The 18849-nt window shown below is 34.2% G+C and overlaps 3 protein-coding genes across 3 annotated transcripts; all 3 read left to right on the top strand.

The window, feature by feature from the left end:
• The first annotated feature begins 1011 nt into the window (after positions 1-1011).
• On the top strand, positions 1012-5072 carry LOC103401760 (DNA-directed RNA polymerases II and V subunit 8A-like). Its single transcript, XM_008340480.4, has 4 exons — positions 1012-1237; positions 1343-1500; positions 4296-4387; positions 4735-5072. Exons 1-4 carry the CDS (start codon positions 1165-1167, stop codon positions 4844-4846), a joined length of 435 nt encoding a protein of 144 aa, XP_008338702.4. The 5' UTR covers positions 1012-1164; the 3' UTR covers positions 4847-5072.
• Positions 5073-8645: 3573 nt separating this feature from the next.
• LOC103401761 (uncharacterized) lies at positions 8646-12290 on the top strand. Its single transcript, XM_008340481.4, has 2 exons — positions 8646-8811; positions 11381-12290. The coding sequence occupies exons 1-2, from the start codon at positions 8798-8800 to the stop codon at positions 12141-12143; spliced, it is 777 nt and encodes a 258-aa protein (XP_008338703.2). The 5' UTR covers positions 8646-8797; the 3' UTR covers positions 12144-12290.
• Positions 12291-17081: 4791 nt separating this feature from the next.
• Positions 17082-17492, top strand: LOC103401799 (cyclin-dependent protein kinase inhibitor SMR9-like). The gene has a single exon (XM_070819637.1). The coding sequence runs from the start codon at positions 17082-17084 to the stop codon at positions 17490-17492; it is 411 nt and encodes a 136-aa protein (XP_070675738.1).
• Positions 17493-18849: the final 1357 nt, after the last annotated feature.

The following is an 18849-nucleotide window of genomic DNA, read 5'->3' as shown; positions in this document are numbered from 1 at the left end:
CAAATCTATTTATTTATTTTTAGGATTAAATACTTAAAGTCCCTCATTCTTTTATTGTCATTCAAAATTAGTCTCAACCTTTTGATACATTCCAACAAGCATCCAACCTATTGATAATGTCCCATCGGGTAACAATGGGTCTCACTTTTAGCTTACTTGGACACAAATAATAATAATAATAATAATAATTTCAAAAAATACATAAAGATGAAACAAATAAATAAACAAATTCACAAATAAAACAGAAAACAAAAATGAAGATCCGAAAATATCAAACCCTCGCCAACTCCAAGCTTAACCTCCAACCATGCAAACCCTTTTCCAAGTTTTATACTAGTCTTGAAAGCTTTGATTGGCCTACTTGATTGAAAAATATTAAGACCTAAGGTGAGTTAAATTTGATAAGGTAATAAGGGAGGAAGACTTAGAAAGGAGGGGAGAAAGAACATAGGTTGATATTGATGTATTACCATCATAATCCTTGATATTAAAGGAGATAGAACAACCCGATCAAATAGTCGCCACCACCTACAAGATTGAATTTGGTTATATTTCTAGTATTTGAAGCCTATTGTAAGCCTTGAGTCAAAAAGTGCATCTGCCACCAGAACTGCCTCTTTGATAACATGTTGAAGTTCTATGTGATCTGTGTGGGTGATGATGTGAAGTGGATACTTTTTGTGACTACTTCCAGCTGCTATAGCATATTTGTTTTGCTCATGTTTAGAGTGGCCTTGAGTTGTAGGGTGGAGTTGGTGGTTGCGCATTAGTTTTTAGTGGTGATGGCCTGATGAGAGTGGTGGTGACTGTTAGTTTCATGACCTTTTATTGATTGGAAACAAAGTAAGCTCTAGTTATTTTAGCAGAAAATTAACTTGGGTTTAATGGATGTTACACTTTTAATAAATTAAGTATTTTTTTGGAATATTCAAAAATGTTTGAACCAATTTAGAATAACACTAAATGTTAGGGGTTTTAAGTACTTAATCTTTATTTTTACTTTGTGGAATTTTTTGGGAGATCAGGACCGTTCAGCATGTCAAGGTGGGAGATGGTAGCTTCGCAGTTAAATGCCAATCTCCCGCAAGCAAGCCCCATAGTCGTCCCACTACTCAGAACACCGTCTTTGTAGCGAGACAACACTCGGCGTTCAGAGCGGCAAGGATGGTTGATCGTCTGTTCGAGGACATATTTCAGATTCTGCGATTGAACCCAGATGGCAAAAAGTTCGATAAAGGTATTCCCATCCATCTTTTCGAATTTCTTATTCGAAATTACATAACCTTTTTCAAGAAAATTTTAAATTTTATTCAATAATTTTTAATTTGTTGCGCTTTGAAAGTTACTCGAGTGGAAGCAAAGAGTGAGACTTGCGAGATGTTCATGCACCTGGATGTGAATTCAGAGGTGTATCCGATGAGGGAAGGTGAGAAATTCTCAATGGCTTTAACTTCCACAATCAATTTGGATGGAACTCCTGATACTGGTTATTTCACCCAGGTAAAACCTGTACTTACTCAAACTTGTGTTTTTACTTTGTTGCTTATATATTTATTTATGGATTCCCTTCTTGTATTTTTTTACTGTATCTGTAATCCTGTATTGGTAATATGTGACATGTATGAAAGCATGTGCCAGTGTACAGTGAAAGTGAATTTATAACTTGGGTTATTAGCTTGAGAGTTATCGGTGATTTTAGCTCGAATGGCAAAACTGGTTTTTTTTTTCTCCGGAAACCTGTACTGTTTTTCTGAAATTTCAATGGTGGTTTATTTAGGATTTTTTGTTTGGGTATTTTTGTGGTCTCTAGCAGTTTCTGTAAGTCATGTGTATCTTGTCTTGGATTTCATGGTTAGTCTATTAGAAAACTAATGAAAAGGGCTTGAAAACTTTGAGTTTTAATGATAAGGACAAAATAAAGGCTAAAGTGAATAGTACCAAGTTTGACTTTTTAGTGTAAAAATGTGGTTTTTCGTTAAAGTAAACAGTACCGTGAGTTTTTCGTTAAAACTCCCTAGTCTATTAGGTGGTTTCGGAAAGGCAGTCCTGGTCCTTTCACGTAGGGAAATGCCGAAGTCTTTGTAATAAGTAATTAGTGATTAACAAAAGCCACTGGAAGGTGAACGTAAGTTGTAGATAAAATGAGCCTGCATATTAAGGTTAGATAGTTATGCACATCTTGCATTGTATATCATTTGTGCCAGATCTTCTATTGTCTAATGAAGGTTAGCTAGGTGATGATATCACCTAGCTAGTAAGATTTGAATTATTGTAAATCAGAGTGGTATCTGTTCATTTGTCACATTGTATCACCAAAGTCCAACATGGTCCATGACATCCTGAAATTTTGTTTACACTTTTTCTTGTTAGCTCAGTTTGAATATACTGTCCTTGTCTATCACTTCACCTACCACTAAAACGAATAAACTATATTTCTGGAAATAACTTGGACAGAAACTTGAAGCCTGAGCTACATCCGTAGTGATGCATGGTTTTGGTACCTTCACATGTGGTATGGATTTAAGCTTTTTGTGACCTGTGATGGGTTTGAACTTCTGAAATTTGTATAAGCTTGTAATAAACTGACTGGGATGTTTGATTTTGTGTGGATTTTTTACCTTTCCATTCCTCACTTGTCATCTGACTTGAGCCAGACACGTGGGGCAACATATATCGGGTGACATGCAAGCACGTGTGTTCACTAGGCCCAATACGTGAATTGTTTTCTCTGATACAATGATAGAATTAGAGCATCCACAGCTCAAAACCAATTGGCTGTAGATGTACAAGCCCATGACCTTGTATTGTCAGGAAACACTATTGTTTTCCTGAGGTGGGATATATTCTCAGCAAGTTACATTTGCGGTTACAACTTTGGTATTTGCAATGGCATTTTCATTTTACGGATACATGCCCAGAGTCTGCTAGCCACTCTCTACCATGATCTAAGGTACATGTACTAGTACTTCTGATTTTCAAACATGAAATTTCCTTTGATGTGCCAACTGAAACGCATTTAGTAATGCAATGGAGATGGAAGTAGGCTTTCCTTCCTTTCGTCCGACCTATCTTGAACTTAGATGGGGTTCATATTTTAAGAAGGCCTTTTTCGTGAGAGATTTATGAAAAGTTTGTGAAATGTGAGCAATTAGTTGGGTGAAAAGAAAGTCATTACTTCTTTTAAGGGTTGAGAGATAACTTTGATGCCGTCTATGATCTATCAATTATTTTTTGTCTGTCATTGTTATTCAATGTGCCATTGCATTCAAGATTCAGGGGTACTTCTTATGAACACGGATGGGGAAAGAGTAGAGGTATATTTAGTATGGTGGAAAATACTGGGTTCATGTTAACTGTTGATCTGGATTTTAAGCCGCATAATCCAATCAATTAGGCTTTTCTTAGTTTGTGGAGATTTGTTGTAGGACAACCTGAGAAGGATGATGGAGGTAATATAGTGATGGTTTAGGAGGTTGGTGTAGGAGGGCAGTGAGGATGTCATGTAGCTTTGGCATTTGAAAGTGTGATTGGAGCATGGGTGGCTTTCCAAACTTGTGACATGATGGCCGATGTCTTGAGTGAGGTTGAGATTTCAGACAAATTATGGCGTGGTCAGTAGTTATTCTGTTAAATGTTGTTATTCATGTACTCGGAGCATAATCTAGTTTATTAATAGCACATCTGGTCTTCCGTGGTTCCTCCTAAATACTGTTTTGGGATGGATGGAAATATAGAGTAATTCGGTTGTCCAGAGAACTTGATTGCTAGGGGAAAATTCATGGTGAATGGTGTTACAACTTACATTGCCAGTGGCATAGTCGGTTGATCATTTATTATTACACTCTTGTGTAGGTGGGTTTTAACTTATGGAATATGGGAATCTTCAAAGTTGCAGATTTCCACCACATCTTGAGATTGTTATTTATTGGAATGCCTTATTATTTTCTAGATTTAATTTATGTGCCTTTAGGTTAGAATATTTCTTTCTTGCCTTCAAATAAATTTATTCTTAAACTGACAAATAAAATGGCGGGGCTGACACTTCAAGTTGGTGATAGTATCTGCTTGGATTTGATCAAATTATTAGGTGTACGTATGATAGCTTGAAGGTCAATATGAAAGGTCGCATCTCTGTCCATAATGAATTGACAATGAGAACAAGTAGATGATTCCTAAGGATGATTGTGTTCCATGTTTTCTTGACCCTTGTTCTCAGCGGTAGTTGCTTGTGTTCGGTTTTACCAAATTATTGAGCCACATTATGCCTGACCAGTAAAGTTTACCCTTTTTTGCAGGGCAATCGCAGGACATTGGCTGATGAATATGAGTATGTCATGCAAGGGAAGCTTTTTAAGATTTCAGAAGGTTCTAAACGTGATCCAAAAGCGTACGTATAAAAACTTTCACTTCTTAGGATCTAACTATGATGCTATTTATTTGTTTATTCGTGACAAAGACAACAAAAGCTAAACTGTAGGCATCTGGAATTGGTATAATAAGGCAATAAGCTCACATGAATTTGATAAAAGTCCGCTTAAGGTATTATATCCTCGACAAATATGATCCTTGTTTTTTCCTAAACAAATTGTAGAGGATGATGATGCTATTCCTAAGACAATCAGTTGCTCCAATTACTTCTCGTACAGAAAGACAAAAAAATATTGGGGTCTAACTACGTGTTTATATCATATAATCGAGGATGTGTTTTTATTGGGTTTTGTCTTGTGGCTTCAGGGAGGTAAATGCTTCATTTGGCGGGCTTTTGATGATGTTGAAGGGGGAAGCCTCACAATTCAAGAACTTTGAACTCGACCAGAGGATGTTTCTCCTCATAAGGAAGCTATGAAAAATCTACGATCATAACCAAACTATGACTGCTCTGCGGCTTCGGCTTACGGCTTATGACTCTGTAAACTTGAGCTAACCCTCGATGTTTAGGATTAAGTGTGGATTGAGTAGAGCTTTCTACGTGAACTGGTTGTTACTGCATAAATTCTGAATGGTAGTATGTAGACATGAAATGCTATGACATTGGACAGTTTATATTTATCAAAACTAACTTCTTGATGCAATCTTCTCCCCCACCCCTACATTTTTCTCACGAAATGGATAGTATAAACCATTGTAGTTCAGCAATAATTGAACAAGTAAATAAAAAAAATTCATCAAATGTGCGATTTTGATGTAAATGAAGGGAAGTAGTAATTTCCTTGTATTCATGCCCATGACCATCTAATGTAATTAATAAATGTAACATCTTTGTCATTCATAGGATTTGGCTTAAATAATTGTTCAATCTAATTCATTGTCTTTGACCCTTGCTAACCTTGGTTTAATTAGATTTCTTGTCACTCATGACGTGGTTCATAGCTGCCATAATAGGGACCTTTGTTCTGCTAATAGAAGCATTTTTATGCGACTTTATTATCTTATTTCTTTGTATTCACTGAGTTAATTTTCATTTGTTGTAGTGATTTAAGTTATTTTTGTTTTATTGAATGTCCACTTGGTAAAGTTGATAATTAGAGATCAAATGGAGCAATTAGGAGCAGTTTTGAACGTAGATTTGATAGCGTGCATGGATATGTGCTGGACCTTTTTGGAGTTTAAAAGGTGTTAAACACATGCTAATGTATGAATGAATTAAAGTTGAAGCTTGGAATACAAGGAATTACACAAGTAAGAGAAGTCTTACTTGGAGTGAAACACTATCTTATCTTATCATATCTCCAGCTGCAAGGGAAAGTCCTAGTCACATTCCAACACTCTAAAACTGTTTCTTTAGAATCCTAAAATAATTCAAACGCCTCATCCCTTTCTTCCTTAGATTCAGTTGTGCCGCACACATATACAAATGTCCTCAACGTTTTACACAAGCGTGCCGTGCCTATTATTCACAACGAAGTTGCTAGAATTTTCAAAGTTTTTTCTATCTTTGTTTTAAGTATCGATGTTTATTTTAGTTTGCTTTTTAGTTATGATGAACATGTGCAACTATGTCTCTTTTTAGCTAGAGGTGAATTCGAAGATATGAACATATATTTTATATTAATTGATTACATCCAATTATTGTTTCATTAAACGTGAATGCAATTTATTTATCTGATTTATAGAAAACTTATTCTTGTATGTCTTTTAAGGGTGGCCAACTTAGTTTGCATGCTTGAATTTCTAGAATATAAGAGAATTTCACTTGATCGTTATAAACTTATATTTATAAGTAGTAAAAGTCCCTAGTCATGTTCAATTTAAGTATAATCCTTGGCAGGATTATCATGCTTTTCATAGGTACAAATGTTTCGCCAATACTTATGATTTTCACATAACTTAATGATTTTTTAGATGTATCTCTATCATGCTAGTTAGGGAACTTGAGAATAATAATTTGGCTGCATCACTGAGTCCAATTCAATGAACTTAGGAAAATTTGAGAGTTATTTAGTGCTTTTCACAGTTAATTTAGGGTATTGTCATTCTGGTTTATAGGAAAAATAACTGGATATTGACTTGTATACACATGTTTCATGTGAGGAGAAGAATCCGTTAGCTATCATTTCATCCGTATTTCATTCACAACTTAACTTACTTGTTGCCATTTACTTGTATTTCAATTTTAATTAAATTCGTTTAAAATCCCCCATTCATTGTTTCATTGTTAGTTTAACTTAGTTTTCAGTTTTATTAGTTTAGTTTTTGTTGATTAGCATCCCTTATAATATCTGGAATAGAAAGATTCCTACTTATTTATACTACAATTACATCATTTACAAGTTTAATTTGTGTGTTAACTTTTACCACATCAGCTAATGAGAGAGATGAAGAAGATGGGTGTAGAAGAGAGGATTTTTATTAGTTGGGTGAACTTAAAATTGAATGGCAAATTGAAAAGTTTAGTGAGAATTTTTTTTTTAATTGGGTGAACTTAACTTAGTTTTTTTTTTTTTTTTGTCAAACGATCGATTTTGTTAAATTAGTGTTAGATTAGCCTTATGTTGGTGTATGCTTTTCGCAGAAGATATAATGTTGATGAAACTTAGGAATGAGTAACTACGAAGCTTAACTTTTGAAGAGAAGTGTTAGAATCTAAAGGTCTTCGCCTAGGTTAGTCAAAGACAAAGTATAAGAAGTGCAAGTTTAGCGCAAATGGAGGTTCAAATGAGTTGGGGGTGAGGATTGGAGATCAGGAAGTATCAAAGAGCGACCGCTTTCACTACTTAGGATCTATCTTACAAAATAAACGGATAATTGGATGAAGACCTTAATCATAGAATACAAGCTGGATGGATGAAGTGCAATAGTGAATCGAGAGTGATGTGCGACCGTCATATGCCACTAAAGCTCAAGGGAAATTTTTTATAGGACGGCAATAAGGTCAGCAATGCTTTATGGCACTAAATGTTTGGCGATGAAGCATCAACATGTACACAAAGTGAGTGGGGGAAAATTGGAAAAATAACCAAATTTTGGATCTCATGTAGAATTATAGCCACCACTTTAATTAATTGATAAGTATAACCAAAATTTGATGTAAAAGTACTAATACACACTTAATATTAGAATTTCTCACAATAACCAGTAATACTGAAAATCTGAATATAGATGGAGAGAGTTTTTCGAATTCCCGCATTATTGTTGTCAAATTGACATCAATTAGTAATTAATCTCTTATCATTTTTTTTTTGTTTTCATTATTTTATGTAACCCTTAAACTACCTTCGGATGTCTACAACCTTTAACTACACGTTTGAATGTTTTCAACCTTTAAATCATAATAAAAGCATGAATTAAAAACAAATAATAATAATAAAGCCTTTGAGATTAAATTGTTAGGCATCTTGATACTTCCAATAGATTTTAAAATTGATAAGTGATTGAACAATGAAAGTGTAACCAAAGATAAAAATACGGCTTTTGTATCATTTTGCAAAAATCCAGAAGATTGCAAAAAGTAGTTTAAAAATTCTAGAGAATAATGAAAATAAAAAAGTGATGGACATTAATTCATCATTTTAAAGTGGTTTAAAGATCGTGTTTTGTTTATTGCAAGGAACCCTAATATCAAGGGTATATTAGTATTTTTACATCAAGTTTTTGTTGTAATTACCAATTATTATAAAATTTAAATGATGGCTATAACCCTAAATGGAGCCTAAAATTTGGTTATATTTTTCAAATTTCCCAAGTGAGTGTAGCGGAAATAAGAATGTTTCGTCGGATGTATGGAGACACGAGAAAGGATTAGAATTAGGAATGAAGATATCTGAGGTAAAGTAGGAGTAACCGAAATTAAAGGTAAGTTGAGAGAAAATCGGTTAAGGTGATTTGGACATGTGAAACGAAGTCTACAGACGTTCTGGTTAGAAGATGCGATTACACGACAAAGGTTCAAAGCCGAAGGGATAGAGGAAGGACTAAGAAGACTTGGCAAGAGACTCTCAAAAAAGACTTGGAGTACTTAAATCTAAACGGATGACATGTCACAGAATAAGCGTAATGATATTCTAAGATTCATACAGTTGATCCCACTTAATGAGTAAAATTTTATTATTATTTAAATGTTAAATTAGTCATTGACGAAATTCGATCGTACTATCACAATAACTCTAACTTATTTCCGGTTGCAACGTTACAAGTTGGGTGCCAACAAAGGAAGACTCGATAATATTGCTTGTAATAAAAAATAATAATATAAATAGCCTTTTAAAGGTGAAGAATGTGAGCTAGGGAGAGTTGGACAGGCTCTCCTATCCTCGTGCTACAGAGGCGCCGCTAAGAGAGAGACGACGACGAAGAAGACATGTTCTACAGAGGGTAACGCACCTTCCCTTCCTTCTAACCCTTTATTTCAATTTCTTCCTTCTTCATCTTTCCATTATCTTTAGGTTATTTCAATCCATATAAGTGCTCTTTTCTCTATTAATTTCTGTCGATGGCCTTTGTTGATCGATTTCTTTCTGTTGTTCTTGTTAATTGTGGATTAGTATAAATTAGATGACGCCCAGAATTTAAGTTCATATTTTTCCGGAAATTTTATGGATTATTTGGGGTTCAACAATGTAAAATGATCTGATTAGAACTAATTTTATTTGGGCTTGTTTTGCTTGCCTTCGTATGCTCGATTTCGAAGAAAATTCAACAAATTTCGTGTCTATAGCTAGTCATCGATGATTCGGAAACCTTTACACCAATAAAATTCTTGCTGGTAATTTGTAATTGGATAATATTGTTTTCATAAATGGACTCATAAATTTTTTTCCGTCTTTTATTTGGGCTGAGCAAACTTTTTTCTATTTGAGGAACTATTGATTACTTCCGTTGTTTTCAAATTGGCACACGTTTAAAGGCGGAATTAGGATGTGAAAGTATGTTCATCAAAACCTTATAGTCGAAACTAAAACAATTTCGAGAGGTTTATTTAGGACCTGAATAAAATGTTTGACCTCATTAATATCTTAAGCGAGTACCTGTAGCTGAATACCGAGTATGATTTAAATTTATGGTAGGTGTCTAGGGTAATGGAATAAAAATATATGAACCAAATTCTGAGATTCGATGCGGATAATGCAAATATATTTACGAGTTTTCTTTGTTTTGTTGGGAAAAATCCTATTTCTATATTTGTGAACAACTATATATGGTTTTCCTTAGCAAATTTATCTTTAGTTTATAATTTTTACACCTAAGGGGTTTCCCAACTTATAAAATTTGTAAGTTAGTAGCACAAGGTCCTCAGTCCCAAAGGGTAGTATTTGTGTCTTGTTCTACTTGTATGATCGTATCATTTAGGTTCATGTTGCTTACTAGTAAGAACTCTCACCCAATTTGTCTTATTAACCATTTTAAGGTGACTCGGCATTTAACCCAACCTTTTCCTTGATCATGCTGTATTTGTGTATTGTTCTACTCGTATGATTGTATCATTTAGGTTCATGTTGCTTACTAGTAAGAACTCTCACCCAATTTGTCTCATTAACCATTTTAAGGTGACTTGGCATTTAACCCAACCTTTTCCTTGATCATGCTGTGTTTGGGTCAATTTATGTACTTTATTGTCAAGTGATGTTAGAAGGTGGTGTTTGTTTCCTGTCATTTATTGTCTTGTTAACTATTAGTCAACCCTAATCCGACCTCTTTTGTTAATCGAGAGGAATGACTTGACACTTAAGGCATAACTACCCATTTATTAGTGGTGTTGTGTTTGGGTTAGTCCACGACTCCACATATATTTTGAATTAAAAACTGAAAACTAAGTTACACATATTTCTAACCAAACGTATTACTATTTATTCCTTATGAAAACAAAATCCAATTCATCCTGAAACTAGAAAAACCTTAAAATTTTATTATTCTACAAGGAATAGTACAATACATATTAAGAAATGGAAGATAATAGTCATACCTTCATCTAAGGTTACGTAAGCAGTTTTTTTGTGTCGAAATTGGGTTATTTGTGGATGACATTAAACCAACCTATTTTTTAAAGTTTGTGGGCTGCATTATTTCGTGTCAAGTAATGCTGAACTGTAATTCGCTAGCTTCTTTTTGGCCTAATCATAGGAGCTAGTGATCGACGATATGCTTATATTGGTGACATTATTGTTGCTGTAATCAAGGAAACAGTACAAAATACACCTCTAGAAAGATCAGAAGAGATCCGGGCTGTCATTGTACGTAATTGTAAAGAAGTTGAGTTGGGTTATTGACTGTTAGAACACTTGTATTTATGACTAAGTTACTTATTTCAAACACTCGTGGGCTGAGGAATTTGTGAAGGTAGAGCTTTATATTGTGGTTATCATCCGACAACCTATAATACACATCGTATGGAAATTTGATATGCAGGAATGATGTCAATGATTGCATCTATAATTCTATATGTATTGATAATATCCCTGTAGGAGTAGCACATGTATTCTTGTTTCTAAACAATTGATGTATAGGAAGAAACACAAGGAGAGATGCCACGTAGGGACTTGATTCTCCCACATCCACGGAAAGAACATGAAAGTGCCAAGATTTAAACAGTACCTAATGAATTCCTAATCTTGAAGTCTATATTAATACAACTACTATTGTCCTAGGTTCTAAGTCATATATTTTGTGATTTAAAAGTTGTGGTTCAATGAAAATTGCATGAGAAATGCTTTTCTAGAAAGAAAAAAAAAGTACCAAACTAGGAGTCATTGGTGTACTTTTTCTTCTTCCTGCACCAAGATTCTGCTTGTTTCAATCATAAATGGTTACTGAATGAAACGTTATTGGAAAATTGGAATGCATATTAATGTAGTTCTGTAATTAGCTTTGATTCTTTACAATATGTGCTAAGAGTACTGATGAGTTTGCTTCTCTTTTCTGTTGCTTTTGTCACTGGGGACTAAAGTAAATTTGCTGATGGTGGTGATGGCCGGGAAATGGGTTCAAAGCGTCAGCGGCTAAGTGAGCCAGGATCTTCATTCTATGGGACCTCCCCTGGCTCAAGTTATATGTACAATCCAACTCCTTATGCATATGTTGGACAACCTCCACCTTTCCCTGTCGTCAAGCTTCGTGGTCTACCATTTGATTGCACAGAAGTTGATGTTGCTGAGTTCTTCCATGGTCTTGACATTGTTGATGTTCTTTTTGTCCACAAGAATAGCAAGTTCACTGGGGAAGCTTTTTGTGTTTTGGGGTATCCTCTCCAGGTTGATTTTGCCCTACAAAAGAATAGGCAGAACATGGGCAGGAGATATGTTGAAGTGTTCAGAAGTAAGAGGCAGGAATATTACAAGGCAATAGCCCAAGAAGTATCTGATTCTCGTGGTGGTTCCCCCCGCAGAAATGCCCCAAGGGCCAAATCTTATGATGAAGGGAAGGAATCAGCGGAGCATACCGGGGTATTGCGGTTGAGGGGATTGCCATTTTCAGCTGGGAAGGATGACATAATGGATTTCTTCAAGGACTACGTGTTGTCAGAATCCTCAATTCATTTCACAATGAATTCAGAAGGGAGGCCGACCGGGGAAGGTTTTGTGGAGTTTGCAAGTGCAGAAGACTCCAAGGCAGCGATGGCCAAGGATAGGATGACGCTTGGAAGTCGATACATAGAGTTGTTCCCCTCCACGCATGATGAGTTGGATGAAGCAATATCAAGAGGACGGTGATTCCTTGTAACTTGGCCATCAATTTGGTATTGTGTACTACCCATTATCTTTTACTTTGTTGCTTCAAATTTTGCTTGACGACTTTCAGCCAGATTTTCTAGTTGTTTTGGGAGAAGTATGATTTATGTATGGGTGAAGTTTTTCATATTTAGCTAGTTTTCTCTGCTGATTTAGGTTTATCCGTTGTCTCGCGTTCTGTATCTGCTACGTGACACATGTTTTGCATTTGGATGTTGCTGAAATTGTTGTAAGGCATTCGTGGGCAACTTGTCGGAATTACGCTGAGCTGAGCCAGAGGTTCTCTCGTGAGGTGGTGCATTACGTGTCATTATACAAATGCTGTGATATATGTGTTAAAAAGTTAAGAACTTAAAAAATAAAATTTTTCACTACTTACATGAAAACACTGTGATATATCATCTGTGTTTTCGTCACAATAAAAAATTTCTCCTCTCTTACAACCATTTCACCACATGACAATCATTTATTAGACGTGTGATTCACCTTTTTAACACTTGAAAACAATTAACTGACTGAATAATACCACTGAAACTATGAAATGATTGCGTGAGAGAATATCTCGAGCCGACTGAAATCTATTTCGTTTTAGGGAGAGAGAAATTAGTTGATATGAGATTTTATTTTGGAATCCTCATTTTCTGCAAAACTAGCTCATTTAGCAGATTTTCCAACCTTGCTTGCTTAATTCTTACCAGAGTCAACCCCTCTACCCACAACTACTGGTACAAACCAACAGTATATGTTATCTCAAGCTGTCAATTTGAATTATATATTTAAACAAGTACTTATTGGATTTTTAATTTGACGATCTAATATGTTTCCTGATTAATATGAGTGAGAGATTTTTACTACTATTTTAAGCTAGACCAAAAAAAGGAACGATGATTTAAACGTAAAACACAGTTTGGAGATAAAAACTTTAATCACTAATACAATCCACACGGCTTATAATTTGAATGATAGTTTTACAACATAACATTTGGTCATTTTATCTTAACAGGGAACAAAACTAGAAGAAAGTCTCACAAGAGGGTATGGTGTAGAAAAATACCATGGGAACCTCCAAAAAACAAGATTCATATTTAAATAGTAACATGAACATGAAACTCCATTGACCCATGTTCATAATTTCACAAAACCAATCCCAAACAAATTTCTTGTATGCCATGACTTTGTCCAAGTATAAAGGGACACGTGTACAAATATTAAATTCCTGCATTTAGGATTCCCTGAAAAACACTGACATTAATTGTCTTGGAAAATTTCTAATAAAAAAAGGGGAAAAAAACAAGAGGGGCAGGGACAGCTCCACCATGCATGAATCAATCAATCAATCTCAGAAACCCTAATAAAAAAAGGTTGGCTTGCAGACAAAACAGCGAGTGACTATCATTCATCAACTAATTAGATAACTATGAAAATAAAATAATCATGAATTTAGTACCATTATATATCAATATATAGATAGAGTAATTTTGCAGTGGGTTAGTTAAATTGGTTTAAATAGCAACATAGAGTTTTAGAAGCTTGCGAAGCTTTCTTCTTGTTTAGTTCAAATTCTTTTTTATAACTATTTTGGAGTTACTACAACGAGATTAGTTGTTTCTTAGTGTTTCATTTTCTTCTCCAATGTTACCGAATATATATATATATATATATATAATCGAAAGAATCTAAACTATTAACTGCTCCTTGGGTATTTGTAATCCCTAGGGTGCAAAGGAAATTAAAATATATTCATTCATTTCTTCCAGATCCTGCGTAAAGCGGAAGCCTTATGCACTGAGTACGACCTTTATTTCTTTTATCTCCCAGATATTTTTCTCTGTTTATTCTATCATTTTTCTTCATTTCTTAGCTTGGCGGGAGAGAAATTCAAATGTTAATTTTATTAATTAAAGATCTAAGCTTTATTTTTTATATACTGAGTACTGACCCAGTGATTTATAAGATTTGACTTCTCTACAGGTATATGTGGGATATATAGGAAACCTGAATTCAAAAACAAACAACTTGCAAGCATAGGTGAATACTGATACGAATTATATATAGAACAACTCCCTATGCTAATGAGATATTTTTTATTTTTAGGTAACCGGCCCATTCATTTTCATTCATACTCATTTATTCTCATTCCCTTACCGTAAGTAAAAATTACTCTAGAGGGAATCACATTGGACTAGCCCCCCACAACAGGTTAGTCACTAACTAGATATCGAATTAAACACATAAATAATTCATTATTAACAATCATATAAGTTGAATTTAATATATCTCACTTATAAGCAGGAAAAATCCAAGGGGTTCTAATAGATCCCGGGATCCTAAAGTCAAGAAATACATTGGGGAATGTCGCATGAGGCTATTTGTTATGGGACCTCACCTAAGAATACGCACAAATTGTTTGATGCAATGCCTCTTAGGAAAAATTATGCATGCCTTAACAAGTGGTGCTCAACAAGCCTTGGGACAAGCCTCGGCAACACGCCTTGGCAAGTGATGCTCGGCATCAAGCCTTGGAAGATATTAATAGAACCAGGTAGATAATGCATACCAATTGCTTGACTAAATGCCTCAATGAGTTTACATTGAGACCCCATGAGTTTAGAGTCCTAAATTCGTAACTGCTTATAAGTGAAGAGAAAGAGATCTATATTTTAACCATTTCCAAACCTAATACAATATGTAACCCTCCCTTCACCCCATAATTAAGCCAACTAGCTCATATTTTTTGTTCACTTTTAACAAGTTTGTTAGAGACCTTAGTTTGATTTATTTTCGCATATTTCATTTTGAATCCCTTCACAAAAGGTAAAAGTTGGGTATCTCCGTGTTTTCATATTATTGATAGTAGACCTAATTTTTTTTTCAATTTAGACTTTTATTTGATATATTTGTATTATTATTAAAATAATAATACAAACGATATTTATATTTTAATTTAATTAAAAAATAGAGGTTTTGAACTCGAAACTCAACTTTTGAAGATGATATATCAAAATTCGTATTTGAAAAGTAGTTACTTTTTGTCAACCAAAGAGGAAATATCAAATATACCTTTTTAACTTTGGTAAAATAAATTAAGGTTGTAAATCAACTTGATACAAAACAATTTGAGGGACTAGTTTTCGACTCATTTTGGCTTGTTCGAGCTAAGTTCATCAAAAGTAATAGTTGAACTCAAACAAAATATTATGCTTGTTCAAAAATTGAGCCGAACTTGATGAGCTTTGACATATTTGATATAAAGCCCGTGAGCAGCTCGTATGTTTTTATGAGATAGCTCACGTTCACCTGGTTTATTTAAACTTAACTCATAGAGGTTAGACATTTTAACTTATAATTAACCTTCTTCGGATTGATAACAAAAATATCTATGGAGTACATCTCTTTTAAGACACGTCTTACTATTATGTTTATTTGTACTTGCTTGATTAATTTTTCAATGTTCATTAAGTAAGCAAAATTAGATTCGACAGTTGAGTTGAGTTAAACACAAGCTCGACCGAGCACAATCCACAAACGAGCCGAACTAAGTTTTTGTAATTAAACTATATGCAAAAGACTATAGGTTCGTTTGGAAGTGCATTTAAAATAACTGAAAGCACTTTTTGTGAAATTGATTTTGAGTTTCAAAAGCACTTTGAGTGCTTTTTAGAAGAAACACTAGATATGTGTTTCTTGCAGGGAGTATTTAAAGTGTTTTTCTATGATCTAGTTGGATTTTTACTAAGGGTTGGTTTAAAAAATAAATTCACCAAAATCGCTTTCAGTTATTTTAAAAGTACTTCTAAATGAACTTCATGCAACTTAATTAGTTAAAAGCATTTTCCCGAGTTAGACTCTCCTTGCCCTTGTATTGCTATTATAAAAATAAAAATAAAAATAAATTCTACTTTTAAACCTACTCGTTCTTCTAAATGGAATAGTGTTCACAGAATTAAAAGAAGGAAAACTAAAATGAATAAGGAAGGCATTAAGTAATGTTATTTATGTGGCATCTGATATGAACAATCACATCATTTGAAAAATTTGCAAAACCCAAGGAAATAAAGGAGAAAGACTCCTCATATTCCACAATCATCATTTAGCTAACTAGTTTTTCTTAATTATTAGTTTATTAAATAATGAACTAAATTTAAAAATCAGATTAATTCAAAATTTGTGACTATTCACATTAAATGCCACTTACAATGGTATGAAAATGTGGTAAAAAAAATATGAGATGAATAACATTAGTTTTTGTCCCCTTACCGAATCTGTTTCTAGCCTTTGCTTCGGGCAGCGGGCAGCCTTTGCCCGAATTATCTATCTCTCAACTTCTCAATCACTATAAAGCCCTATCAGCAACATATGTATTCATAAGTGTTAGATCCCACCTCTTCTCCTCCCCCTCCATCCTTTTTCTAGGGTTTTATTTAGGGCTTTTCAACTCTTACAGAGGTGGGTTTTCCCCCTCCTCCTACCTTATTCACTCCAATAATCCTCTATCTTCTGTGTTCCTTTTTCCTTCCAAAATATAGTAGCTAGGGTTTTTAGTATTACTGCTAATTAACCAGATTGCTTTTTTTTTTTTCTTCTGCATCTTAAAAAATATATCAGGTTTAATTTTGTTTTTGTGCCTTTTTTTTCCTTTTGTGTCAGAAATTGTCTGAGTTGCGTCTCCATGCTTAGTGGGGTTTCTTGATATGGTAGGTAGTTGTAAGGTTTGATTGAAAAGCCTTTGTTTCCAAAGGCGTGTTTGATTATTTTCAGCTTTTTGGACACTTTTCCAGTCAAATTTTACTTGCTTTATAAAGCATCCAATATATAGGGTTTAGTTTTTCTCTACTTGTTTGTTGAAGTTTTTTTTTCTTCTCTCTTGCTTCTTGGCCACCTTCAAATCCTTCCCCAATTCTTCTTTGCTCTCTTCAACCAATGACTCCGTCTGCAAGAACAAGATCAAAGACAAAAACGACAAGAGAGGCCAAAACAAGAACTCATTTCAAGAAGAAGCTTGGCCGGCCAAAGACTGCTACTCGTCAAGATATTGCAACTCCGACGACTTCGCCTTGGAATTCATCCTCCGTGGTCTGCAACGATGCTCCGAAGATTGAAGGTGGCGTGGATGATTTGGAGGCTGTTGACGATGTCTCTACTACAAGTGCCTGCTCCACACCGAAAGCTCAGAGATTTCGGATACCGGAGATTTTGACCTGTCCACCGGCGCCTAAGAAGAAGAGGGTGATTTCATCAAACTTCTTGTTTCGGAGATCTCCAATCGCCTTCTTTGCTCCGCCGGATTTAGAGCTCTTCTTCTGCTTTGCAAATGGCGGTATTTCAGTTTAAATCAAACTTTGTGTTACATTTCGTGGAATATATACATAAATAATCTCCGTAGAAGGTTGTTATCTTTACCATCAAATTAGTTTTAGTTTAGTCTCATGGGATGAGATTTTGAGTTGGGAGAAAGCAAATTATTGGCCCTTGCTTTTTCTTTGCCAACTATCTAAGTTGGGTTTTCAATTTCTAGGGTATACTAAGCAGTAATTAAATTAGCTGGGGCTGTCCAACTAATTCATTTTAGCCTTTTTTTTTTTTTTTTTTGCTTATTTTTTAATGTATTGCTGACCTTTTGAGTTTGGTGAGTGAAATGTAATGGAAGGGTTTGAAGTTTGAGTGTGGTTTGTTAAGTCAAATTAGTAAGAGAAGCATAGACACTTCTTTTATTGTGTGTAAACCCTTCTTAAGTTAATGAAGATTGAAAGTTTATGTAGCCATTTTTAGTATATCTTTTACATGTGATATTCTATGATAAATTTTTTTAAACTGTAGACCGTAAATTCGAACTTTAAGTGCAGATCGAAAAGTACATTCTATCCAACTTAGTTAAACTCAAGTCCGCATGGTGCAAATTATTATGAATATGAAGGGGATGTTTGGGTACATTATTGTATCAATATATTGCATCATGACATACCGCTTTGGACGTTGGATTCTTACGGAGAGGATATAATTTTGAAGTGATCATTTCTTCAAAATTCAATTTGTGGGTACCTCTTAAACCCCACTAACTAATCATTTGGCACCACTATTTGTAGTCTAACAAAATTATATACTCTATATTAACGACTAATTGTTAACTGATGAGGTCCACCATTCTGATGGAAAAACTAGTGATCAGTCATCTATCTTTTTACTGTAAAAGAGTACTTCCACCAAATGCATGTCTTCCCTTCCTACGTCACTTTTGGAATGCAGCAAGGAGAATATTTCAGTACTTGTGATTTATGGATGGATAATATTTTCCTCATTCCCGGCTGGCTAATTTCGTATCATATTTTTTAGAAAAATTCATTTAATTTGAAGTTTATTAATTTATATAAATAAAAGCAATTAATTTGTATTATTACAAAATATTACTTGTTACCATATTCGTTTATTTGTTTGACACTTGTAGAAACTAAACATTTCTACAAATCAAATTTATTGTTTTGCAAAATAATATCAAAATCACCATAAACAAAATAATTATGGGTGTAATTCTTATTATACGATGAAGTGATGCTCTATAATGAGAGAAGTATTGTCATGAATGTATTATGAGGTAGGAATTAAATAATTTATAAACGTAATTTCTGTATAACACAAAAAAATAATACTAGGAAGATCAAAATTTTAAATCAAATTTAAAAACCAAACGATG

The sequence above is a fragment of the Malus domestica genome, chromosome 03 (genome assembly GCF_042453785.1).
Source record: "Malus domestica chromosome 03, GDT2T_hap1".
In the NCBI taxonomy this organism is placed as follows: Eukaryota; Viridiplantae; Streptophyta; class Magnoliopsida; order Rosales; family Rosaceae; genus Malus; species Malus domestica.
The sequence above is the reverse complement of the archived record's forward strand: the minus strand, read 5'-3'. Positions and strand labels throughout refer to the sequence as shown.

What these genes read in the sequence shown, in the direction of transcription:
- LOC103401799 (XM_070819637.1), top strand. Translation starts at nt 17,082, where the DNA reads ATGACTCCGTCTGCAAGAACAAGATCAAAGACAAAAACGACAAGAGAG.
- LOC103401760 (XM_008340480.4), top strand. Translation starts at nt 1,165, where the DNA reads ATGGTTGATCGTCTGTTCGAGGACATATTTCAGATTCTGCGATTGAAC. An exon ending in TGGCAAAAAGTTCGATAAAG is followed by an intron (nt 1,238 to 1,342) that starts GTATTCCCATCC and finishes GCGCTTTGAAAG; the next exon opens with TTACTCGAGTGGAAGCAAAG. An exon ending in TCTAAACGTGATCCAAAAGC is followed by an intron (nt 4,388 to 4,734) that starts GTACGTATAAAA and finishes TTGTGGCTTCAG; the next exon opens with GGAGGTAAATGCTTCATTTG.